General features: G+C 47.0%; 1 protein-coding gene across 2 annotated transcripts in view; it reads right to left on the bottom strand.

Annotated features, from left to right (window-relative positions):
• EYA3 (EYA transcriptional coactivator and phosphatase 3) overlaps positions 1 to 26,264 on the bottom strand; it is a 140,819-nt gene that overhangs the window by 10,841 nt on the left and 103,714 nt on the right. For both annotated transcript variants that reach the window (XM_067530834.1, XM_067530835.1), the window contains 7 exons: positions 18,977 to 19,116; positions 16,992 to 17,075; positions 10,669 to 10,758; positions 7,137 to 7,195; positions 4,369 to 4,529; positions 2,455 to 2,569; positions 1,474 to 1,595 (listed from right to left, as the gene is read on the bottom strand). In XM_067530834.1, the coding sequence (XP_067386935.1) occupies positions 1,474 to 1,595; positions 2,455 to 2,569; positions 4,369 to 4,529; positions 7,137 to 7,195; positions 10,669 to 10,758; positions 16,992 to 17,075; positions 18,977 to 19,116 (771 nt within the window). The remainder of the gene's footprint in view (positions 1 to 1,473; positions 1,596 to 2,454; positions 2,570 to 4,368; positions 4,530 to 7,136; positions 7,196 to 10,668; positions 10,759 to 16,991; positions 17,076 to 18,976; positions 19,117 to 26,264) is intronic.

Genomic DNA, 26,264 nt, shown 5'->3' with positions numbered 1-26,264 from the left:
TGATAAGAATGCCCTCGACTCAACTCCTGTCACACACACAAGTTGGTTAGGTAAAAAACAGAGATTAAAAGAATGTCACAAAACTCCATTGAGAGAAAAACCTGTAGGATTTAAATTTTACAAAATGATTCCAGGGTTTGGGGGACAGAAGCACCTGCGTGCACACTGGGAACTCAAATGCAACAGCAGATGGGCAGCCTGACTAAACTGGCCAGCCTGGCGTCACTGGTGAGCTCATGGCAACAGACAACTAGAGTATTGGAAGGAAAGCAGCTTTGAAAAGTTCTCCCCGCTGACAGGCTCATCAGTAACCGGTCATATTTCAAATACTTTTAGCTCAGTGCATCCTCTTTAGCATGTGAAGGTTTGTTACTTGGAGTTCAGAATTGAAAGAGCAGTAAAAATACTTTAGCTATGGCCAGACAATTCTCCACCTCTCTCCAGAAGCAGAGAGCTAATACTCTGATAGCAATTCCCAGGAAACGTCGATCTGTGGCTGCTTATTGAGATTGCGGCAAATAAAAAATATCAAAAAATACCCCGGATAAGTATGCTTGATGCTTACTGCGTTACCATATTCTCTTCATTCTCTTTATTAGCTAGATCGATGATTTGACTCTACATTGCATAATAAGCACACACATGGAACCCATGCAGCTATCTGGCAGCGTACTAAATTCACAAGCCATACAATTTGTGTGTGATTTTCACCAAATGATAGAGCTGCATCCACAATTTGGCTTTACAGGTGTCAGGTTTTGTGCATGGTATTAAAACAATCTGAGTATTCCAGGAGCTGGGAAGCTGAACACCAGACTGCCACAACCCTGTGAGCTCAGAGGCCAGGAACACGTCCTCTCATTTTGGCTGGATGCATTCCAAGTTAATCGGTGTGTTACTCTGGAGAAGACTGCAACATGCTAGAACACGTTTCCAGTCCCTAGCAGCGTGCGAGGCATGGAGTCGAAGGGGGAGTGTTCAGTGCTTACGAGGGCACTCAGAGGAGAACTAGCTCACTCATGTAGGCAGGGCTGGGAATGCGATTGGTGCCCTTGGCTTTGCCTGAGCCCAGGCAGACTGACAGACCCACCAGGCCTGGCCAGAAGACAGCCACGTGACACCCGTACTGAAGCCATATTCTGTGCTGTCTGTGCAATGCACGAGAGCAAGGATGAGGGCAGAAGCCCTCAGATGGCAATCTTGGGCAGGGCTGTTCAAACTCAGCTGTATTACTGGGGACTTGTCTACATTAGGGTTTTTTGCACCAGGGCAGCTATCTGAGTGCTCTGTGCCAGAGTAAAGTGGGGCTCATCCCAGTATAAGCTGCGCAGGTACAAGCCCTGTGGGGGAGGAGAGGGTTAGCACCGGTGCTAAAATCTTCGACACAGATGAGGCCTGGCTCTCCCTCTAGAACCAGCACTCCCAAACAGGAACCCCAGCAACAACAAAGAGCTATCTGGAGCAATACCGTACCTATTTTTGTAGCACTATAAATATTTTCAATGGGGAACACTTCTCCCAAGCCGTACAAGAGAACTTTGGCGAGAGCTGGCACCAGCTGAGTCGTTGTGATCAGGACGTTCACACAAGTTTTTCTAAAGGTGAAAAGAAGAAACAATGACAAACCCAGCTGTGGCAGAGGGGCTGGGGTTGGCTCTGGACAGCTGGCTTAGGCACCCTAGCAGGGGCCATGTGCTTTGCTGGACACTGCTGCACTTTTCAGAGCAGACCATGATTTAGCTTCTCTCTCTTTTTGCCTGCTGTCTGCAGGAAAAAGATGCAAAAGTCTCCTCTTCCTTCCCCCCATCACTCTTTTACATGTAGCGGTTTTTGTACATCCTTTCTCTTCTTCAAACTGTCAGTGCCTTTAAGAGCAGCCTGGGCTCTGTCTCTTCCGACTGTTTTCTGTGTCAACTCATTGACCTGAGGACACAAGTCAGTCTGAGTCTGAGCTAAGAACACCGCAGCAGGCAAGACGTTGTTCTGCAGAAGCCCCTCACTCCACCAGGGTGGGGGAGGCAGCACATTTGGCCACTCACAGTTTCAGTTCTGAGCAAGTCGCTCTGACTGATGCTTACACAGTGAAACCAGGCCCAGCCCACTTCGGCCAACTGAGGGCTCTGTGTTACCAGGTCTCTGAGGGTGGAGGAAACAAAGAGTGGGAGGGAATGGAGAGAGCCCAGTGGATCACCTCCAAACCCTGCTGAGGACAGGCAGCGAGCAGAAAGCTGTGCCTGGGTCCTGGAACCACTAGCTCCTTGGAGGGGATGCTGATCACAAAGCCTTTGCTCTGCTTTTCTGACTTAATGCTGGGGGAGCACCCTGCCCCCCACAGTCTGCCGAGTGACACCCTGTTCTGACACAAGCATTGCCACTGCAGCAGGGCCTGGGAAGCTGCTCACGGACAGTTACTGTCTGAGCGACACAAACACAAACCTAGCCCCATCGCCATACCTGGACTGTATGAGAAGCAGGGATTTGAGTGCAGTTCCTAGCCAGGAATCTGTTAACACTTCTATGTCAGCCCGTAGACGCTGCAACGCTTCCCTCTTCTGTGGGCTGAGGAGGCCTATGGGAGGTGCAACAAACGAAAAGCTCATTAGAAAACACATTTCCCCAAGCAGAGTTACTGTCCAGTGCGGAGAACACCACCACTGGGATTTCAAGGCAGCAGCAGTGCTTTCTGGTAGGACTGACTGGGAAAGAAATTTTAGAAGGGTCGTTTCAAAACCTGGCTGAGATTAGGAAAACAACAGCTGGCAAATCTGTTTCCATGCACACAGCTGACGTGGTTTGGAAGGCTGGATTTTAATTGGTGTCTGAATTCTAAGGAGTGTGGGGAGAGGAAATAAGGCAGGTATTTCATGACACTTTCACATGATTGCTTAAAAGTAGCTCTTCGAACACTGACAGTACAATCTGTTTCATTTTGTTCCAAAGTGCACTGAGTAAGGCACGAGGAGCTAGTAACGCCTGGGTTCTATTCCCAGCTCTGACACTGACTTACTGTGTGGCCTTGAGTAAGTCTTTAACCTCTCTGTACCTCAACTTCCCCATCTGTAAGAAAGGACAAATACTGAGCTGCCATTCTGATACTGGGGTGGGGCACACTGAAGCAGTAAAGCACTAGATTTATAGATTCATAGGGCCAGAAGGGACAATTCTGATCATCCAGTCTGACCTCCTACATAAGCACAGGCCAGAGAATTCCACCCAGTAAACCCTATACCAAGCCCAGAACACATGTCTGAGAGCTAGAGTATAGATCTTACAGAAAGAGACTTCTAACCTTAATTAAAAGACTTAAATACAAGTTAGCAGTGCTGTCACCAGTATGTTTGCACGCCTTTGGGTGCGGGTCCTGGTTTGTAATCCCACTCCCACTCCCGGATTAGAGTGGACCATACAGAGTTTTGGAGTTGTTAGGGGAACACTTTTTGTGGGAAAAGGGAAAGAGAAGAAACTGGGTAAGGAATTCAAAGAACTTTGCCACAGATGCGGCCCAGCTGTCTGGACAGTGCATGCAGCACACTTCAAAACCTCACAGCAGCTCAGGATGAATCCAGTGAGCCACGGAGAAAGGGTAAGTTTCACACATTTGAGCCAGTCGCAGGCAGCCTGATGACGAGCAGCATTTCACACCCCTCACCAGCCAACACTGTGCCAATTCACCTAGGTACTGACCTCCAGCAACTCCTGCTAGTCTAGTCCAGCACCATACCAACACAAGCTAAGCCGGGCTAAAGCAAACAAGTGCAAACGTGCAGCAATCTCTGCTACTCCAGTCCTGCGACTCCATCGCACACCACAAACCAGTCTGAGTCTGCATTCTGTACTGCTCAACAACCCTCTGAATGTCTCCCTCTTTCACATGGGAAACTAATGAAGGTTTGTGAAAATACATGTTGTGAAGTGTAGAATGGTTTATTTGGAGCTATTCTAAGGTGAGCAATATACAGATGTTTGTATAAAAGCAGCATCAATGTGACATTTTATATTTAGCAGAAAGATTACAACTTGCTAAAGGCCCTGGAGACTGATCAAGGCGATCTACCAGATAACTAGCAAATTGCAACAGATTGCTTTTCAGGTCTGGAAAATGCATTTTCAAAAGAAGCAACATCTCACCTGGGGACTGGACACACCCCTGAAGCCAGGAAATGGAAACAATGAAGGGCTTGGGTTCTTTCAAAAGGCGGGTCCCTGATGGTGTGGCTTTTCTAATGCCCCAGCACCAGGAAAAGTAAAAGTTACTGTATGTGAAAAAGCTTCCAGTCAGAACCCCACTCTGTGCCTGGGCCCCAAACTCTGGCCTGTGGTGCAAGGTTGCAGGCAGCACCTGTGCACATATGCATGGCCTGCACTCACCTCCAACGTTGCTTTTGTGTTTGTCATAGGTCTCTCTCACTCTGCGGTAGCGGAAAGCCAGTTTTCTCATCCAGTCCACTCCACCCTGCACCCCCACTGCTGAGCTGTGATTTGCGTTGCTTCCTGAGCCACTGAAGCCGTCCGTGGAGAAATTGTAGTTACTAGACCAGAAAAACAAACCTGTTACACAAGCTGCAGCAGCACGCTGGCTGCCACCCTCCTTAGTGTGGGGTTTCTAATTTCACTCTCTGACCATGGATGATCAAGCCTCTGGGACTGCCAGTCCTTCTCCCACTGCAGGCAGAGCCTCCCTCCCCATAACTGACCTGGTCCTCTGCACCACTGAAGATAGGGACTCTGTGCTCACTGGGCTCTGTGAAACTATTGCATTTAAAATGTGAGATTATTCCTCTTTCACCCCTTCAACTGCAGAAACTGTCCTCTCCTCCCTCTGCTAACACCTCCCAGTTCTGTAGATCATCTCTCCTTTAGGCTACAGTAATTACATGTAATCACTCTTTTCATAGGTCTCATCCTTCTCAATCTTCTGTCCAGGGAAACAGGCAGCACCCAGCCCAGTCCCTGCAGCTCAAGAGAATGCAGTGTTATTACCCTCTTTGCTTCACTGGAAATACCTCTCTCTACACACACAAGGGCATTAGTTTCTGCACAAATGTTTCTAAATAAGCTACTTTCCCCTTTTAACTGCTAAGTGAGAACTGCCATGTTTCTTGGCGTTGAGACATTTGATTTTCTTTACAAATTCTAAGGAAGTTGTTTAAATTCCCAGAAATGTATCTAGAATCTAAACTACCTAAAAGCTATGTCTGAGAATTCTTCCCAGTTTCGGGCATCTGCACTCCAGATCATTACTGTACTGAGGCGCACAAGACTGGAGACTGCCTGTAGGATCCTTCCCTCATTTGGTGATTCCCCATTAAGACCTTGCTGCCTCTCCGCCAATGTTTTCAAAGTTTTCTTTGCATACAGCTGCTTTCTGAACTCCCTGCTTTCATGGGTTCTATATAAAAAGGTTTAACTGAAATCTAGTTAAATTACATTTACTGAGCTACCTGTCTCCCTCAAACTGTAGATTAGGCCAGCAGATTTGTCAATTGCAGTCTAGGTTTATTGAGAACATGCTGCTTACTCTACATAATTCTTTCCTTTAGGTATTTATACAATGTTTTCATTATTCGGGCTAAGATTGCCTGGTAGTGCAGTATAGTCAGACTAATGTGTCAGTAGGGTTGCAGGTCTTCTGTTAAATAGACTGGAACCAAATTTGCCTTTTGTATTGTCAGGAGATGGGGTAAACAGAACTAGACACGACATCCAAGATAAGGACATACCATTATAAACACTATCAGTGATATTCTCTAGCCTGTTTAATGACACTTGTTTGCTTTTTTGCACTGAGCCAATGTGGTCATAGACATGACCACAGCCCTAGTCTGGTCTCTTTTTCTGAACAGTTCGTTTGGAACACAAAGTAGTTCAAATGATTCCTTTCAGTGTGCTTTTTCCTGCACATGTCAATAATGCAGTTCATCTGCCAGCATGCTGCTCAGTCATGTATCTTTGTTGGGCTCCTCTGAAGTTCCTTGCAGTCTTCTGGGAGAGTTTTAACTTAATTCTATTGGCATCACTCATTCAATGGTCCAACAGTAGTTCAATCTCAGACCGACTCCTGTGTGTTACTTGAGCCCAGATCAAGAAAAGCCTCTCCTCTTGTGTGCTTAGAGCCAGCTACATCCAGCAGCAACTGTCTAAGGGTTCAAGAGGCTGCTCTGCTAAACTCTGTCCCAGCTGACCAGTGAGTAGCTGAAATCCCTCATTTAGCAGAGTTGTTCCCTTTGGTTTCTCCCACCACTATGCACTTACTCTCACGACCCTAATCTGGGTAAACTGGGAGCAAGGGGGGAAAAAACCACTTTCTGAACCCTCTGTGACTGTTCATCTCTTTGGGGTTCCGTTTCTTTGGTGTAAATTCAACCATGCCAATTTGCAAATAACATCAAATTTGGAGCGGTAGCAGACATACCAAAACCAGATTGCAGAATGGCCTGGTGAGAGCAGAGCTGCAGGCATGGAAGGGGGATTCAGGCCTAGCAAGTGTGAAGGACACACCACCAGGGAGAAGACATGAGATACCAAGGACCATCCCCACAGTGAAGAAACAGACACCATCCAGACAGCTGCACTCATCTTGTCTCTTCAGTACTGTCCTAATATTACTTTACTGTGAAATCAGGGTTTAGAGTTGCCCTAGATAAAGCGGGACGCTAAGATTGGGTGGTGGTTCCTATATGATAAAGTGTGAGAACCACACACAAGGAAGTAAGCCTGTGCTGACCAAGATACTATAGCAGGCCTTTTCTAGCTCCTATCACCAATTCACCCTGGGTCATAGCTGCATGCTACCACGTCAACGAGTCCGGCAGGACTTTCAGAGGGCAAGATTCAACAGTTTGAACCTGTTTGCTGAGCACAACTACAGCATTGGATACAGTACTACTAATGAATGCTAACGGATACCAGTTATCTCCAAAACCTAAACTGCTTTTGGCTTTTCACTCCAAGAGAAAGCAACTGGCAAGTTTATCCAGTTTCAGCCACCAGATATTACAATAGAGCACACAAGTGGTTATGCTGAATTGTTTGACTAAGTAGCTTCCCCTCTCCCCACAGCTTTCCTTGTAGTAAATCTCTCAAACAAACAAGCATTAAACCATTTGCGTGCTCCACACACTTCTTGAATATCCCACCTTAAGTCTTGTCCATTGTCATCTGATGCAACATCTTCTACATGCACCTGGTCACACTCCTGTTTAAGACAAAAGCCCCACAAATTGCTGCACTGAGGAATGCACTGATAGCACAGAAATCGGCAAATACAAAAATGCTGGTGGTATACGTACAAATCTTAGATTACCCAATGGGATCAACAAACTGGTTTAGATGGAAGATGAAATCTTCCATCCTGTCTCCCAAAACAAACCTTTTTGAAATTCAAAGAACTTCAGTTACCTTTGCCTCGCACATTTCATCTCTCAGGACCCTGCGAGGTGGGAGGGTTCCAGAGCTGGGGCTGCAGTCTGTGCCTGGAAATCTACACTGCAGTTAAATAACCCTGCAGCCTGAGTCAGCTGGCATGGACCAGGCACAGGTATCTAAATGCAGTGTAGACAAACCCCCAGAGCTCTCCTTCCGCTCTGGGAAAGGTACGCTGAGCACCACAGCTAAATGCAAGGTGGAACAGACTGTTTAGCGTAAGTAGTTAGTACATATCGGAAGGGACCATTCAAAATAGAGTGGCCCAGTAACACCTCTGCAGTCATAGGACAAAGGAGGGAATCAGTGGGTTATAGATTTTAGTAATAAGCCTTAAATCCGGTGTCTCTGTTCAGTTCCTGATTTTTAGTGTCTAGCAGAGTTATGCATTTAAGCTCCAGAGGTGTTAACAGGCCACTCTACCTTGAATGGTCCCTTAGAATATGTGTTACCTACTTATGCTAAACAATCTGTTCCACCGTGCATTTAGCTAGGACACTCGGAGTACCTTTCCCAAGCCTGCTGAAGAGCTCTGTGTGCCTCGAAAGCTTGTCCCTCTCACCAACAGAAGTTGGTCCAATAAAAGATAATACTTCCCCCAGTTTGTCTCTCTAATATCCTGGGACCGACACAGCTACAACTACACTGCATGAAACTCATTTGTCACTTTCACCTTCGTTACAAACCCAACACTGTATTTTATTGCACCTTGTGCAATGCTTAAATATTATCTGATTAATGATGATCCAAATACACAATTAATTCCATCCCAATAAACCAGCCAGGGAGATGTGCCACCTACCTGTAAAGTAGTGGCGGGACTGGAAACAGTGAACTGCTCAGTATAGCAAAGAGCCAGTGCAGAGTCATATCCCAAAATGCCTTTTGTCTTGAAAATTTCCCCTTGCTGCTACCATTGGAAGCTATGGTAAGACCACAAGTATCAAAAGCTCGCTAGCAGCTCTTGGCATTTTAACCCCATTGTGTAGACCTGCCCTGAGCATGTGAGGTGACGTGGCAGTTAAAACTAGAGCTCAGTGCAATTCTTTGGGCATATAATAAATTTGCCAATACATGTGGTTTTTGGGGCACCAAAACTATTTGCAAATTTGGGTTGATTTTGGTGAACAGTTTCAGCCAACCCACCCTCCCCATATATCCCAAACCTGCAAACAAATTTTGAATATACGTTATCAATACACGTTGATTTGACATTGTTTTAAGTCAACATTCTCAAATGAAATGTTGGTTGGACTCAACATCCAAAACATTTGTTTGACTTAAATTACATTTTTTCATGTTTTAATTTAGCTGAGAAAAAAGGAGAAAATTTAGTTTTGGTTTGGAACTAACTGTTTTTATGATGTTTCTGTTTGGCCACCAAGCTGACAAGCCAAGGATTTGCTCGGTTCTAGTTAAAACACTGGTGGCTGCCTGGAGCCAAGTCTAAGCTATTGATCCCAACAGTGCTTCCACCATTTGGACTGAACCAGTGGTAGCAAACATGAGGAACTGGAGGAAAAAGTCTAGTACAGACACCACCAAGGACTAGGGGAAACTCTGAATATATCGTAGGACACAAACTTTGGTACAGAGCTCTCATTGTTCATGGGAATTGTGACCCAGGGACTCCTGGTTGCCAACCGGCAGAGGGGACAGTGATTTTACAGGGATCCCGTGTCAGAGATTTGCATAATAATTCACCAGAGGGTGGCATGTGAGATCCAGTAGCCACAGGTCCTAATAAGCATAGTGAAATGTGTGTACAGATAATATTTAAGGCATTATGTACCTATGCTAAAAATTATGTTCTTCAGGTCTTGAAGTTAAGGCAGATCACCAGGACGTGACGTTCCTGTCACGCAGGAGGTAACAGACATCTATCTCCCATCTAGCCATTTGGGTACTGTAAGTGAGCTGTTTATTGTTTTTAAGATACGTTTTTTTCTGTAATACTTTTATTCTGAATAAATAATACTTTGTTTTATGAAGGCTGGCTAGTCAAACCTTGTCATTGTTCCTGAGAGACAGCAGAGCTGCAGGTTCTGATCTAAATTCAGAATAAATAATTCTTTGTTTTATGAAGGCTGGCTAGTCAAACCTTGTCATTGTTCCTGAGAGAGAGCAGAGCTGCAGGTGCTGATCTAAATTCAGACCTACTGGGATAACTACAGTGAACTGCAGGAGGAATTGCAGCCTAAATCCCCAGTCTAGAGGATAAGTCTCACAGGACTCTGCCCTAAGAAATGTCTCAGACCTTTAGCCATTACCTAAGTGGGATGTCAGCACAAAGCCTATGAAAGGATCAAAAGTGCAGTTACCTCGGAAACTGTGACAGGTGGCAATAGAGAGATTATAGTCAATTCAAAATCCTCGCTTCAATGCCTTTAATTAGCCAAAAGTGCATTTCCTACAGTACAGTAGTATCACCACAGAACATGTGTTTACACTTGTATCAAATTCATATTAATGCAGCCAAGATTAAGCACTCTCTTATAAATGTCAAGGCAAATCATTACATGGCTCCTTTTACCTTGGAACATGGAGCTGCCAACAAGCGACTGTATTTTGGGCTTTACCATCTCAGATTTTCCAAACTGCACTGTGCCGAGACCTGACAAGCATCAGGTGCTTTCTTTGTAAAGCCCAAAGCCAGAGCCAACAGAAAATTAACAAAAATTACACAATTTTTGAAAATGCTAATGAAAATTGTTTGCAGTTTTTCTAACAACTGCATTTTTAAAAGCAATTGTGGAATACACTATGATGCTTATACATGTAATAGTGCAGGGTTTCTGATCTACACCCAGCAGCTATAGTGTTATCTTTAAAACAAAACTGTATACTCAAGAGGCAATGTGGACTAGTGTTCACAGCAAGGGATTAGAAGTCAGTAGATCTGGTTTCTAGTCCCAACCATTTACCTGCAGCATCTGAAGTACTTCCACACCTCCTTAGGTAAGCTTATATATTATATAAAATATTCTAATTTATAATAAATTATTATGATTGGCTATGAAGTGAGGCCTTAACACAACTGTTTTTGTCAACTACAGCAGGCTGATTGCATTACACTTTGTATGATCTTGGCTCACATGCCATCTTTGTTCCTGTACTTTAGTTCAGGTAGATGCTATTAGATGTTAGTATTAAGTTCTGTTTCACACTCATGTTAGTCATTAGATATAGCACTCTCCACAGGAAGTTTCTGATGTTTAACTTCCTGAACAAACAGCTGGCACATACCTCTAAATCATTGAAAAATAAGTGTGTGTCGGCCACTTCAAAAATCATCTCTTCCATTGTCAGACCTGAGCCAATCACTAGAGTTGGATCCTGGAAAACAAGATCGGGAAAGAAAATGTTATCCTGGTTCTGTACTAAAGTAGAGATAAACCTCTTGCCAATGAAGTTCCACAGGATTCCTACTGGATCCCAAAGCTAGAATGTGCTGGCATGGTCTTTTTCTTTTTCATACCTTTTAATTGTATGGATTGTAATATCCCTAGAATACTGTGAGCAACTGAAGAAAAGTTGGATTCCACTAGAGTATCAAAACAAATCAAATTAAACTTCATGCTGTGTGGTTTGGACAGATATATTTCCAGCAGCGCAACAGAAAAATGATTTGTGATTGTTCAGTATATTTCTGAGAGGCTCTATTTATTTTCACTATATATTAGAAACTCACTGATTCACACTAATGATGGGGACACACTCTGAACTACTGGAGTTTCTAAATTTAGCAAGAAAGTGAACACAATAAAAAAGCAAGCTTAATGTGCTTTGCTCATTTATTTTGATAATTACATAGCAGCTGTAATATTGATGTAATTTTAAAATGTAAAACAAAGCAAATATTGTTATTTTTAGTTTACATTTAAGCACTTAAAATATTTGACAAATGAAACCTCCAAATGATTAAAGTTATGATATAATCTCAGCACTAAGGGGCTGAAATTATTCAGTGCATCTACATTTCAAAAGTATATCAGGTCATAGCCTTGTACTCAGTTAAAATGAACATGTTCGCAATCTTCACAACCTAGCCCTGTACATACTTGATTCAGTATTCTCTTCTTTGAAGTGTTTACCCCTTTAAAAAAGATCTGTGTTCAAATAAAAGGGGAGGTTACTCACCTGTAACTGGTGGTTCTTCAAGACATGTGTCCCTATCTGGATTCCACTGAGGGTAATGTGCATGTGTCTGAAGCTGGAGCTTTTCCAAACAGTAGCGTCCATCAGTCTGCACACGCGCCCATGCACTGCCTTGTGGTTTTGCCAAAGGCAATAAAGGGCCGGGTGGACCAACTGCATCTCTTCAGTTCCTTCTCCACCACAGATCTACCAGATCCGCAGCAGAAGGGAAAGACGGTGGGATTGGAACACAGACAGGGACCACACATCTCGAATAAGCTCCAGTTTTAGGTAAGTAACCTCCCCTTCTTCTTCGAGTGTTGGTCCCTACTGTATTCCACTGGGGGTTATTAACAAGCAGTACCTAGCTAGGAAGAGGGTGCGAGGAAGAGGAGGGAAGGACGCAGAAGCATGCAGGAATGAGAAGAAAAAGTGCGTACTGAACTCCATACGGCTGCCTCACCTCTCTGCAATAGGCACATCGTGGAGCACAGCGGTAGGTGATGCCTACACTCCCGCGGAACAGGCCCATATCCCACCTCGGGGGGACTGTCCTGACGCCACTCCGCCGATGGCAGAACATAGTGCACTCAGATTCTCTGGGTGCAGATGGCCTTTCCTTTAATTTTCTATGATGTGGCCACGAATAGTCTAGAAGACTTCCAGATGGGCTTCAGCCTCTGTAGGTAAAAGGCCAGGACCCTACGGACATCGAGGGAGTGAAGCTGCTGTTCCTCATTTGAAGCGTGTGCTTTGGGAAAGAAGGTTGGAAGATGTATGGGCTGGCTGAGGTGGGAGTGGGAAACCAGTCGTGGTAGAAATTTGGGATGCAAGCGCAGCAAAACTTTATCCTTATCAAAGGTGGTGAAAGGAGGGATTGCCAACCGGGCTCCCAGTTCCCCAACCCTCCTGGCAGGGTGATAACCACCAGGAAAGCAATTTCCATGGAGAGAAGAGAAAGAGAGGAGGAGGCCAGGGGTTCCAAGGGAGAGTTCATCAATGACATAAGGACTAGCTTGAGGTCCCTTGAGAAGCAATAAGATGAATAGGCGGGTATTTACATACAAGTACCTTCCTACCATCCAGAATCGGGCAATCAAAGGGTGGGTGAAAAACGAATGTCCTTCCATTGGAGGGTGGAAAGTGCTAACAGCCACTGCATGCACCCTGATAGAATTGAGAGCAAGTCCTGAGGCCTTCAGATAGAGGAAACAGTCTAACAGACAGTGGTTCTCAACCAGGGGTATCTGTACCTCTGGGGGTACATCGACTCATCTACAGATTTGCCTAGTTTTACAACAAGCTACATAAAAAGCATTAGAAAAGTCAGTACAAACTAAAATTTCATACTGACAATGACTTCTTTATATTGCTCTATATCAGTGTTTCTCAATTGGTGTTCTGTGGAACCCTGGGGTTCCGCGAGCAGCTGTTCTCCGCGCCGCCGAAAAAGGGAAGATGTCCCGGATTTTTCGTCGGAGGGTATTGAGTGTAAATGTAATTTAATTTATATCTAATAGAGAAACGCTGACTTAGTTGTTTGTATATAATTTGCTTATTTCGACATTTTTTTTGGCCCCATATGTAAAATACTGTTAAGAGTTTGGGGGGTTCTGCAATTATTTATCGAGTTCAAAAGGGTTCCGTGGCCAAATTTAATTGAGAAACACTGCTCTATATACTATACATTGAAATGTAAGTATAATATTTATATTCCAATCAATTTATTTTAAAATTATATGGTAAAAACGAAAAAGTAAGTCATTTTTCAGTAACAGGGTGCTGTGATGTTTTGTATTTTATGTCTGATTTTGTAAGCAAGTAGTTTTAAAGAGAGGTGAAAGTTGGGGTATGCAAGACAAATCAAATTCCTGAAAGGGGCACAGTAGTCTGGAAAGGTTGAGAACCACTAGTCTAAGAGCATTGGGATGCCAACAGCCTTGGGGCAAGACCTTTCTGTTGAGCCCAGGAAGTTAAATGTGCCCATTTAGCTTGGTAGGATAGTCTTATGGAGTCCTTCCTGCTGCTAGAGAGGACATCTTGTACTGCCGACAAACATTCTCATGCTAGCCAAGTTGTCTAGTGAAGCGTCCATGGATCGGGTGTCTGAGTCTGCCATTTGGTGTTTGAGCAGTTCTGGAAATGCTGAGAGCAGAAGTGAAGGATGTTTTGACATGTGGAGAAGCAGAGGAAACCAGAACTGGTGAGGCCAGAATAGCGCAATCAGGATATGTGCTCTCGATGAATGCTCTGATGAACTCCAGGGACCGTGGAGTGTGTAAAGTCGATTTTTCAACATTCACACTCACCCCTAGAGAGGAGTGGAATAGAAGGAGCTGGGACATTGATTCCCAAGCTTCTTTCTGGTTCGCATAGTCAGTTGTCTAGGTAAGGGAAGACAAGGACTCCTTGCCACTGGAGGTGAGCTGCTACCATGGAGAAAACTTTTGTGAAAACTCATGGCGCAGTGGTAAGTCCGAATGCTAGGACCCTGTACTGGAAGTGTCGCAGACCCACCGTGAACCTCAGGAGCCGTCTATGGGTCAAGTGGATGTCAACATGGAAGCAGGCATCCTGCATATCAAGAGCCATAAACCACATACCTTTTTCTAGCAAAGGAATGATGGCCTCGAATATGACCATGCAGAACTTTAGTTTGAGAATAGAACAGTTGAGGTGTCAGAGATCCAAGATTGGACTCCATCCCCCTTTTCTTCTTGGGCACCAGGAAATATTTGGAGTAGAGCCCTGTGCCTTGAAAGGCTGCAGGGACTGGTTCCTCTGCTCCTCTCTGCAGGAGGGAGTCCCCCTCTAGGTTAAGAATCCTATCATGAGAGCAATCCCTGAAATGGGATGAGGGCAAGGGATGTGGAGGAGGTAGTGTCAAACTCGATCGTATAGCTTTGTCAAATGACATCCAGGACCCACTTGTTTGTTGTTATTGTGTTCCATGCTGGTAGAGTTTGAGATGGCTCCTGAAGGAGATGGTTGGCAACAGCGGGAGTGCAAAGTGGTTGACAGCTCTCTAGACACACTCAGAAATATTGCTTACATGAAGACCGGGTCACTCGTGGACCAGGTGGACGAGATCTGTGGACCTTCAGGAGCTTCTGTGGAGGTTCGTAGGCTTGTTGGTGGTAGAACTGGGGAGTTCTATAGCATTGTGTAGGCAGCAGCAGTAAAATTTTCATTTTGGTGCTGGTGTATATATGCCTAGTGATGGCAGGGCGGCTCTAGTCTTTCAGTGAGAGTAAGGAATCATTCATTTTCTGGTTGAAGAGGTGTGATTCATCAAAAGGGAGGTCCTCAACTGTGCTCTGTACCTGTCTAGGGAAGCCTGAGTAGTATAACCAGGATTTCCTCCTCATGACAATTTCAGTTGCCATTGTACGCAAGCCTGTGTATGATCCTAGAGACCAACTTGCCCTCCCCCAAATAGCTTGGAAGTGGGCACGATCCTGCTGAGGTAGTTTATCTGCAAAATCCACCATCTGCCCATAGTTCAGAAAGTCATATTTGGCCATAAGGGCTATGTAGTTCGAGATACAGAGCTGGAGGCTGGTCAAGGAAAAGCCCTTTCTATCCATAAGATCTAACCTCTTGCCCTCCTTGTCAGAAGGGGTGGAGCATGGATGCTGTTGCTTGGCTTTTTCCACTGCAGCCTGGATCACCAGGGACTTAGGCGGAGGAATGGAGAATAGAATCTGTGACCTGGGGGGATGGGACATATTACCTCTTTTCTGACCCCTTCGGGGTGGGGACACACATGGTCGGGGTATACCACATAGTGTGTGCCAATTGGAGAATGGCGTTGTTGAACAATAGGGCCACTGTGGCCAGTACCAGTGCATGCAAGATGTCTAGTAGAAGGTGCTGACTTCCTGCACCTCCTCCAATGGGATCTGAAGAGCATTAGCTATTCTCCTGAGAAGCTCTTGAAATTGACTGTAGTCGTCCAGGGGAGAGGAGGGCATCAGTGACACAGTCGCATCTGGGGAAGATAAGGGGAACCTCTCTGGATCCATCAGTACTGTCAGAGCTGGGCTGACCAGTGCATAGGCATGCCTTCAGAACAGAAGCAGCGGACCATGCATAGTATCTGAATATTCAAACTCAGAGATACCTGAGTCCTGTATGAATTGGGTCGCCAACGAGGCCAACAGAACGGGGTGTGCTATAGGAACATGACCAGAGGGCGGCAAATCTGACGTAGCAGAGGGGGTCCTCTTAGCAGGCAACTGGACTGGAACACAAGGAGATCACTTCTATTCTAGGGCAAACAATTCATGAGGCCCCGAAGCACATCCAATTCTCCCCAGTCTCAACAGCACCTGGTCCACGGAAGGAATCAGAGCTGGTAAGGGAAACTGCCTTGGAACTGATGATTCACGTTACACTGGCACAGCCAATGCAGGAGGGGTGCCCAATGCAGGAACCGGGACTGGTGAATCCAGCAAACGATGCAACTTATTGTTCCTGTTGCAGGTCTTGGAACACGCTGCACATTCATGGCCAGAACTCATGGACAGTGCAACATCTTTCTTGGATATGGAGGAAGACTTACGGCCATGCTTATGCGCATACTTCCGTGTTTCATGGCTAGGCCCCGGTGCAGGGTCCATAGTGCTGGTACCGGCGAAACCAGATTGGGACTCTGTGGTAGGAGGCGCATTCCTGGACTGCTCAGGCCAATGTACGGGGGAGTGTGCCCCAGCCAGGATCCAACTGCAACCCCATAGCAAACTCCAGGAGGTGCTTCTTGAGATGTAGGGCTTGGCCTTACCAGATAAGTGCAGGGAAGAAGAGACAGATTCTGCACCTGCTTCCCCAAGCAGTACAGACAACGTTGGTGCTCATCACTGAGCGAAAATGAGCGAGGTCAGGAAGTGCAGACTTTGAATCCTGATGCCTTCGGCATAATCCAGTACTCAGATAGGTGCTGGGGCGGTGAGGCCTGGGGGTGGGGGAGTTGGTGGGAAACTGCCAAAGCAGCATCCTGAAGTCCATAATCCTATAAAAATTATTACCAACACTGAAACTACTATAAAAATCAGTAAAATCCTAACTATGTACAAGAATAAAAACAGTTTTTCTGGAAAGTGTGTCACCAAGGACAAGAGAAAGCAGAAGCTTTGACTCAGACCTTGTGGCGGTGGGAAGGAACTGAAGATGCGGTCAGTCTGCCCGCCCTTCCCTTTATCACCTTGGGCAAAACCACGAGGCAATGCAAGGGTGCATGCATGGACAGATGGACACTACTACTTTGAAAAGATCTGGCTCCAGATGCATCTACATAACCTTCGGTGGAATAAAACAGAGACCATAACTCGAAGTAGTAGTATGCATTTTCTACTTCTTTCACCTACAATTAACATATACTTACTGATAACATTTATGAATTTACCTTTGAGAATGAGGTAAGACAATATTACCTTTCCATATTTCTGGGCGTATGACCCTGTGAGAAGGGAATGAAAGATGATGATGGTCTCATCCAAGTCCCAAAGAAACACTCGCTGGGAAAGGAATTACAAAAGGAGGTTAATCTTGGGATATTCCAACTGCCATGCTGCAGTGAACAGTAGAATCATAGAATCACAGAGATGTAGGGCTCGAATGGACCTTGAGAGGTCATCAAGTTCAGCCCTCAGCACTGAGGCAGCCCCAAGAAAACCAAGATCATCCCTGACAGGTGTTTAGCCAATCTGTTGTTAAAAACCTCCAGTGATGGGGATACCACAACCTCCCCTGGAAATCTGCTAGTTAAGAAGTTTTTTCTAATATCTAACCTAAATCTCCCTTGCTACTGATTAAGCCCATTGCTTCTTGTCCTACCTTCAGTGGACACAGTGAGCAATTGGTCACCTTCCTCTTTATAACAGCTCTTAACAGATTTGAAGACTTATCAGTGCTCCCTCAGTCTTCTTTTCTCAAGACTAAATATGTTCAGATCTTTCCCCACCGTCAGGTTTTTCATCATTTTTGTTGCTCTCCTCTTGGACTCTCTCCAATTTATCCACATCTTCCTTAAAGTGTGGCACTCACAACTGGACACAGTACTCCAGCTGAGGCCTTGCCAGTGCCAAGGAGAGCAGGGCAATTACCTCTTGTGTCCGATGGTGTGTCTACGCTTAAAACACCACACAGCGCAGCTGCAGCTCTTCAGTGTAGATTAACTCCTTCACTGTAGTGAGTGTCTATCTCCCCAAGAGATTAGGTCAGCATAGCCACATCTCTCAGGCACGTGGATTTTTCACTCCCGTTAACACTCCCCAGAATGCTATGCAACTGCATCACATTGTTGACTCATATTCAATTTGTGATCCCCTATTACCCTCAGATCCTTTTCAGCAGTTATTCCCCATTTTGTAGTTGTGCATTTGCTTTGTAGTACTTAGCATTAGTCTTTATTGAATTTCATCTTGTGGATTTCAGACCAGTTCTCTAATTTGTCAATATTGTAATGAATTATAGTCCTTCCTCTAAAACTCTTGCAACCCCCTCCCAACTTGGTGTCATCTGCAAATTTTATAAGCATACTCTCCATTATCCAAGTCATTAATGAAAATATTGAATAGTACCATACCCAGGACTGACCCCTGCGGTACCTCACTAGATATACCCTTCCAGTCTGACAGTGAACCATTGATACCTACTCTTTGAGTAGAGTCTTTCAACCAGTTGTGCACCCACCTTATAGTAATTTCATCTAGATCATATTTTCCTTATTTGCTTATGAGAATGCCATGTGGGACTGTGTCAAAAGCCTTATTAAACTCACAATATATTATGTCTATTGCTTCCCCTCTAATCTTGAGACCTGTAACCCTATCAAAGATGGAAATTAGGTTGGTTTGGCATAATTCAGTTCTTGAAAAATCCATGCCAGCTATTCCTTATAACTTTATTATCCTCTATGTGCTCACAAAAGGATTGTTTAATAATTTGTTCCAATATTTCCCAGATATCAAAGTTAGGCTGACAGATCAGTAATTCCTCATGTCCTCTTTGTTTCCCTTTTTAAAGATACTAAGTTTGCCCTTCTCCAGTCCTTTGGAACCTCACCTTCCTCCAGGAGGTCTCAAAGATAATTGCTAACAGTTCCAAGATTGCTTCAGCTAGTTTTTTAAGTACCCTAGGGGAATTTCAACCAAGCGAAGCCTGCTCTGTCACCCCTTTGTGGTTAGGTAGTGTGTCCCCTATAGGAATGGCCTGCTGCTCTTTTATCGAGCTCCATAGACAGTGTCTTAGCTTTGTGGCCTTTGGTTAGAGGGCTGCTTTTTCTGGACTTCCAATGTTCCTGCTGTTTTTTACCCAATCATCCCAGGCCCCTCCCGCTGCCAGAAAGAGGAAGGAGACATGCTGGCCTGACTGTTCTTCCAAAATGACTGTTCAGGAAACCAGACTGTTCACTTACTTCCAGTTCACTGTCCTGAGGGGAGGAGGCATCTGCTTTCCTCTTGCCCCTGTTTTTCCCAGCCATGTTTTTCCTAGTCTGCTCATCTAACTCTTTACTTGCTGTTGCTCTTGATAAAGATGGACTTGTGGATGGATCTCCTAGAAGAAACACATACAATACTGTTCTCATCCCATGATCATAGAAAATGAGCACCCGGCCCCAGCACAGCTCTCCATATATATATATATATATATATATCAGAGTCAGGAAACCTGGGATGTTATTGTGCCTTGCTGAGGCACCAGAAATTGAACACTACATAGAACAAATGCAAGCTTTCTCCATTGTGTCTTGTCAATACGCACCTATCTCCCCAGTCAATTCAGCAGTAAGCCAGAAACAGGGGCACAGACAGAGGGTATGTCTACACTGCAGAAAAAAAAAAAAAAGAAAAGACTCACAGCATGAGCACAGCTGGCCCAGGTAAGGTGACTCAGGCTTGCGGGGGAAAAAATTGCAATGTCGATGCCTGGGCTCCGAGACCCTATGAGAAAGGAGGGAATGAGAGCCCGAGCTCCAGCAAGAGTCGGTGCTGTGATTTTTAACCCCGCAGCCTGAGTCCCACAAGCCCGAGTCAGATGACCTGGGCTCTGAGACTCGGTGCCGTAGGCTTTTTATTGTAGTGTAGACATATCCAGAAATGACTGCTGCAGGCAGGGTAAGGTACAAGATCAACAGCAGAATTCTTCCAGCCGCCTAAGAGCCATACAATAATACAGCCTCTCCTCTGTGCCACTGCTATTCGAGCCACTGCATTGGAAATTTCATTTAAAAATGGTGACTCTCAAGACTTTTGGAGGGTTCCTGCAACACCATGAACCCTGGGAAAGAGTTCTCCCGGAAAGGAGTCCAACCCATTTTAGAGTACACTTATTATGAAGTTAGTTCATCTAACGTGTCATCCCCCAGAGCCTGGCTGCCACTCAGCGGCAGTTTGTACCTTGTAACACTTACAGTGCAGTGTGATTAGGAAAGACTCAGCAGGGAGAATTAAAGCACCCATGTATAGTTAACTGTTGCTGGAGGGCCAACAGACCATTACCAACAAGGCAGCAGGTATAACAGGTGAGAGGAGTAATGGCAGACATGAATTTCCCTCTTTGACGTGGGAGCCCTACATCTAAAATCAGCCTTTTTAAAGCAGCAGCCAGTTAAACTCAGCCCCACAATTTTCTCAGGCTTTGCCAATCAGCCTCGCCAGGCTCTGGCCTAGCATTCCTCCCACAGCAGCACTTCAAAAGGGAAGCCTTTTGCCCCATAAATCCTACTGCGAGGAGCTCAGGAAGCAATAGATCTCTTCTCTATCAGCATCTGGGGGGGTGTGGGCTTTTTGGTGATGAGGTCCCAGTCGTGTGCTATCGTGAGTTGATGCATGACATGACATCAGCAGAAAAGGTCAGCCAACCAATAGGAAAACAGCTTTGGACCAACAGTTAAATCCTTCTCATTGGTTACATTTGCTGCATCTTTTAACTGAAACACCTGATATAAGCCAGGGAAATTTTTGAAGATGTACGTATTGTGTGGGTGCACACAACACATAGAGAGCTGCATATGCTGCCCACTGTGGTAAATAGGTTGAGACCTACTGCTCTTAACACATGGCAGGGGCTCCAGGTGTCCCCCATTTTCTCCTTTCTGGTTTTCCCAGGGTGCACAATGATACCTAGAACATTTGCTGACATTTGGAAACCACTGGACAGGTGTTCAGAAGTTATTACGTGACAGACAGACAGATGCCATCAAATTGAGCATAAGGCCTCAAGCTTGGCCAATAAACATAAGTGCAAAGCGAGTGTTTCTTTTTTCCTCAGGATCCCTCCTCACAGCCTTCCCAGACCCTAGCTTCCACCAGCTCCTACTGCCGTAGCCAGGTGAGGTGCTCGTCATGATGAAGCTGGGTCTATCAGAGTTAAAGAGAGGCAAAACATCTGCTAATTTAGAAAAGAAAATGTCAGCTCCTCTTCCTCTCCAGAGTCTGGTTTAACTTACATTTCCCTTCAATAAAGAACCATAGAAACAGCTGATATGATGGCTCTGGGTACCACTAAGAGCTAGATGAACTGCCTAGAGACTCAGCTCCCAGTGCATCAAGTTTCACTTTGCACATGTTGTTTTCCCTCACTAGAAGAAAGTTGCTTAAGAAGCACTGTGGATCCAACAGAAACAAAACGGATGTCACCATGGGGGAAATGGCAATGAGCAGAGCAGCTTTTATCAGTGCTGGTTAATATGACAAAGGGGATGGGAGGAAGGGAAGGGAAGAATTTCATGAGGAATGCCGGAAAAGAACTTGCTCTCATGCAAGTGAATTTCAGAGCTAAGGTATCCCAAAGAGCTTTGCGCAACAGTGACTTAGATACCAGCAGTGCAGTGACATGGCAGTACTAGCTTATACATGAGAGCATCACTCCGAAATATCTTTAACGTTTATTTGAAGTGTTCCAAGGGATCTTTACTTCTCATCTGACAGCAGTCACCAGAGACAGGCAGACGGATCTTTAGTTTAACAAAGACAGCACCTATCACCATACCACCCCCTGCCTTTGAACCTTTGCAGGTTGCAGAGTGGGTCTATGTAGCAAAGAAGTGCGACCTCCCTTGGAGATTGACAGAGAGGAAGGGCCAGCGTCCCCAGTGGGTGGAGCCCAGAAAGGCACGCCCACCATGCCAGAAGCAGAGGGGCGGGACAGATACAGGAAGTACAAAAGGCGGGCCCTGCAGCTCAGCTGGTGTGGAGCCATGGAGGAGGACTGACAGATCTCGCTGGCTCTGAGGAGCTTCTGGGGCTGCTGCCTGAGGACTGGCCTGTGCCACCAACTAACAGTGAACCAAAGGGGTTGCTGGGGCTGCCACTTGCAATGTACCCCGGGGAGATGGAGGACAACCCCAAGCTGCAGGCACACTACAAAGGGCTGCAGCCCAGGGGTAGCTGACTGCAGTCTGGCTCTACTCCCGCCCAAGCACTGATCAGTCAGTTTTGGCCAGAGCCCTGCTGATCCAGTGGGGGAGCACTCCACCACCCTTAGGGACCTTGTCTGGGATCTGGTGGGGTAGAGCGGGGTCGGATCCCCCTGCCATCCCAACCCTGGGGTGGCAGACCCCCTCCCCCCCAGGCCAGGAGGTCTGTGGTTGGTGCTCACACCTACCTAGGAGGCCTCAGACTGTGTGGGTGCTCACCCCTGCCTGGGAAGTCCTAGACTGTGTTGGTGCTCACCTCGGCCTGAGCCGCTTTGATTATTTGTTGCCCAGCCCTATCTGGGGGCTTGGGTTTACCAACTCACTACTGCTCTACCCTGCAGCAGGGTTGGAGCGCCTGAGATTGCTAACTTCCCCTGTTGACAGACTGTTGTTTTACCACTGTATAGCAAGAATGCGTGGCCTCCCTTGGAGACTGACAGTGAGGGAGGGCCCTGTACTCCTACACATCTACACACACTGCAGAATGCGGGCAATGCCTGCAGCCCTGCACCCAACGGGGACCGTGCTGTTTCCCAGCCTACCAGCTGCAGAGGCCATCATGGATTGGGACCTGCTGCTGGAACACTGGGTCAGGAACCTGCAGCAACAACAGGCCACTCAGATCCAGGAGCAGCAGCAGCTCCTGCAGCAACTGGGGGCGCAAGGCACATGGTACTATGGCTGATGAAGGACTTCCAGGCCTCAGGAAGCCTTGGTCATGATGACAGCCATGCCCATACCCATCAGCTCCTATGGCCAGGTTTGCACTGGAGAGATCCGTGCCTGTCGGCATAGTGGTCCCAAGATGACTATCCCTGTGGCCATTGGGAAGCTACACCTGCAAGCCCTAGTTGATTTGGGGAGCGAGCAGACATTAGTCCTCCAGCGACTGATCCCAACCAGTGACCAGACCCAAAGGCAAATTAGTCTTTGCTGCATCCATGGCAACGTGAGGACGTAACCCATGACCCACATCATGCTGACAGTGGCCAGTCTGACACAGATAATGCCTGTGGGTGTCACCTTGGGGTTCCTTACCCCATCATTCTTGGCTGACACGAGCCTGGGTTCGCTCAGGCTCTGCACTCAGTTGTCCTCCGAGAGAACCCAACCTGGACTGCCCTTGAGGAAGACAATCCCAACGACAAGGAGGCGGATATGTGGCCCCAGTTCAAATTCACCTGAGACCGGCTGTATCGAGTCGAATGGGACTCCTGTACCCAAGAATCCCAGTTCCAACTACTTGTCCCTTTTTGCCATCAGAAAGCTGTGCTATGCCTAGCTCATGACATCCCTGTCGCCGGTCATCTGGGTCTGGAAAAGACCCTAGCCTGGGTACTAGCCCAGGCGTACACCGGGACGTTAAAGATCACAGTGCCTCCTGCCCAGCGTGCCAGCTGGCAGTGCCTCCAGGGGTCCCACGAGCTCCCCTGGTCTACCTCCCAGTTGTGGAAACACCCTCTGAAAGTAGTGGTGGACTTGGTCGGGCCCCTCGCAAAGAGTGACGCAGGTTTCCGGTATATCCTCATAATGATGGATTATGCTACGCACTTCCCCGAGGCTATCCCCCTGAGAAGTGCTACTGCCCACACTGTAGTGGCAGAACTCCTGAAGATCTTCACCCAGGTGGGCCTGCCTGGAGAGATCCTAACAGATCAAGGAACAAATTTCACCTCCCGACTTCTTCAGTAAGTCTGTCTCCTTCTAGGGATCAAGAGGTTAAGGACCTTTACAGTATACCATCTCCAGATGGATGGTTTGGTTAAGAGATTCAACCAGACTCTCAGAAGTATGCTCTGGAAGTTTCCTCACAGAGAACCGGCTGGGACCAGCTCCTCCCACAACTGTTACCGGCAATTTGGGAGGTACCCCAGGCGTCCATAAAATTTTTCCCATTTGAGTTTATGGCTGCCAACCTCGAGGCTTGCTCGACCTCATGCAGGAGACGTGGGAAAAGACCCAGTCACAGACGACGGGGCTACTCCAATATGTCCTCTAGCAGCAAGAACGCCTAACAAGGCTGGAGTTCTTGCGAAGGAGGATCTTCAAACTCCCGAAGCAACCCAAGCACAAGGATATAACCCAGGGACCCATAACCAGACCTTTGAACTGGAGAATCAGGTCCTCATCCTATTCCCCTCTGCCAAATCCAAGCTGTTGGCCCACTGGCAGGGACCATAGGAGATAATCTGCCAGATAGGCCCTGTCAACTATGAGATCCACCAACCCGACCAATGGAAGCAGTGGCAGATTTATCATGTTAATCTGCTGAAAATCTGGCGCGAACGAGAAGGGATGATGATCTTCCCGTACCCCCCCGAACCAGAGCTGGGACCCCAAATGTCCAGAGGGACCCAAGGGATCCCTGCTCAGGGATACCCTCTCAGAGGAACAATTACATCAGGCAAGGTGTCTTGTTGCAGCCTTCTGCAGAAAGTTTACCGCTACCCCCAGCCAGACTTCCCAGATCCACCACACCATCTCCACCAACCCCGGAGAAGTTGTCCAGGGGACAACCCGGTCACTCCCACTCCACATGTGAGATGCGGTGGAGCAGGAGGTCCGAGCTATGCTGGAACTCAGGGTGACCAAGAGATCCTCAAGTGAATGGCAAAGCCCTATTGTGCTCGTCCCCAAGCCAGATGGGACCCAGTGGTTCTGTATCGATTTCGGCAGGTCAACGCAACATCCCAGTTTCAATCATACCCGATGCCCCAAGTAGTTGAGCTACTCGACTGTTTGGCGGAAGCCCAGTATATTTCCACCCTCGTTTTAACCAAGGGATATTGGCAGATCCTGCTGGACCCCGACTCGAAGGAAAAGACTGCCTTCGCCACCCCCAGTAGGCTCTACCATTTCACCCGAATGCCTTTTCGTCTTCATGGGGCCCTCGTGACCTTTCAGAGGGTGATGGACCGTCTCCTTCTACCCCACTTTGAGTATGCAGCTGTGTACTTGGATGACATGGTAATATATAGTTGACACTGTGAATATCACCTAAACCAGATAGCAGCCGTCTTGAGGACCGTCCGGGCGGCTGGTCTTACCACAAACCCCAGAAAGTGCCAGATCGGCTGGCAGGAAACAACTTATCTGGGGTACACCCTGGGGTAAGGCAGGCTGCGCCCCTTATCAGGAAAGTTCAGGCAATCCAAGACCACCCCGCCCTGCCAACTAAGACACAAGTCTGGAAATTCCTGGTACTGGTGGGCTATTATATGATCGTCGCTCCCGATAGGACTGCTCATGAAGGACCAACCCCTGCAAGTACAATGGACCCCCAACTGCGAGGTCGCCTTTCAGGAATTGAAGCGCCACCTATGCTACAAACCTGTGTTCTACAGCCTGGACTTTACACGTAGTTTCATGGTCCAAACTAATGTGTCCGCAGTGGGACTAGGGGCTGCCCTCTCACAAAGCATCAAGAGCGAAGAACACCCGATCCTGTATATTGGCCGAAAGCTGTGTGCAATTACTCGGTAATCGGAAATGAAGCCCTAGCGGTCAAGTGGGTCCTACAGGCCCTCCATTATTAACTCCTCAGGAAAGTGGCTGCAACAAATGAAGGACATCAACGCCTGGCTGATTCGCTGGTACCTGACTTTGCAACTCTTTGCCTTCACCAGGCAACATCGAACTGGTAAGGAGCATGCCAATGCAGACACGTCCTGACTGGGGGAAGTGGACTTCACCAGCCGCGGAGATCGGGACCCTGGCTTGGCTGGGGGCGAAGAGTGGGGGGTGTAGCAAAGAGACATGGTCTCCCTCAGAGATTGACAGCAAGGGAGAACTAGACACCACCCAGTGGGTGGAGCCCGGAAAGGCACACCCACCATGCCGGAAGCAGAGGGGCAGGACAGATACAGGAAGTACAAAAGGCGAGCCCTGCAGGTCAGTTGGTGTGGAGCCGCCAAGGAGGACTGATGGATCTCACTGGCTCTGAGAGCCAGAGGAGCTGCCGGGGCTGCCGCTTGCAGCGTACCCCGGGGAGACGGAAGACAACCCCAAGCTGCAGGTACACTACAAAGGGGGTGTAGGAAGTAACCCAGGAGCAGCCGACTACAGGCCACCTCTGCTCCTGCCTGAGCACTGATTGGCGTGAAGCCCTGCTGATTCAGTGGGGGAACGCTCCATCACTGTTAGGGCCCTTGGCTGGGAGCCGGTAGAGAGTAGGGTGGGGCCAGGTCCCTCTGCTACCCCAACCCTTGTGGCAGACTGCCTCCACTATGCTGGGAGGCCTGTGGTTGGTGCTCACACCTGCCTCGGAGGCCCTTTGATTGTTTAG

Source organism: Emydura macquarii, unplaced genomic scaffold (assembly GCF_026122565.2).
Source record: "Emydura macquarii macquarii isolate MOO-44397 ecotype Brisbane River unplaced genomic scaffold, CSIRO-AGI_Emac_v2 contig_3113, whole genome shotgun sequence".
Lineage (NCBI taxonomy): Eukaryota > Metazoa > Chordata > Testudines > Chelidae > Emydura > Emydura macquarii.
The sequence above is the reverse complement of the archived record's forward strand: the minus strand, read 5'-3'. Positions and strand labels throughout refer to the sequence as shown.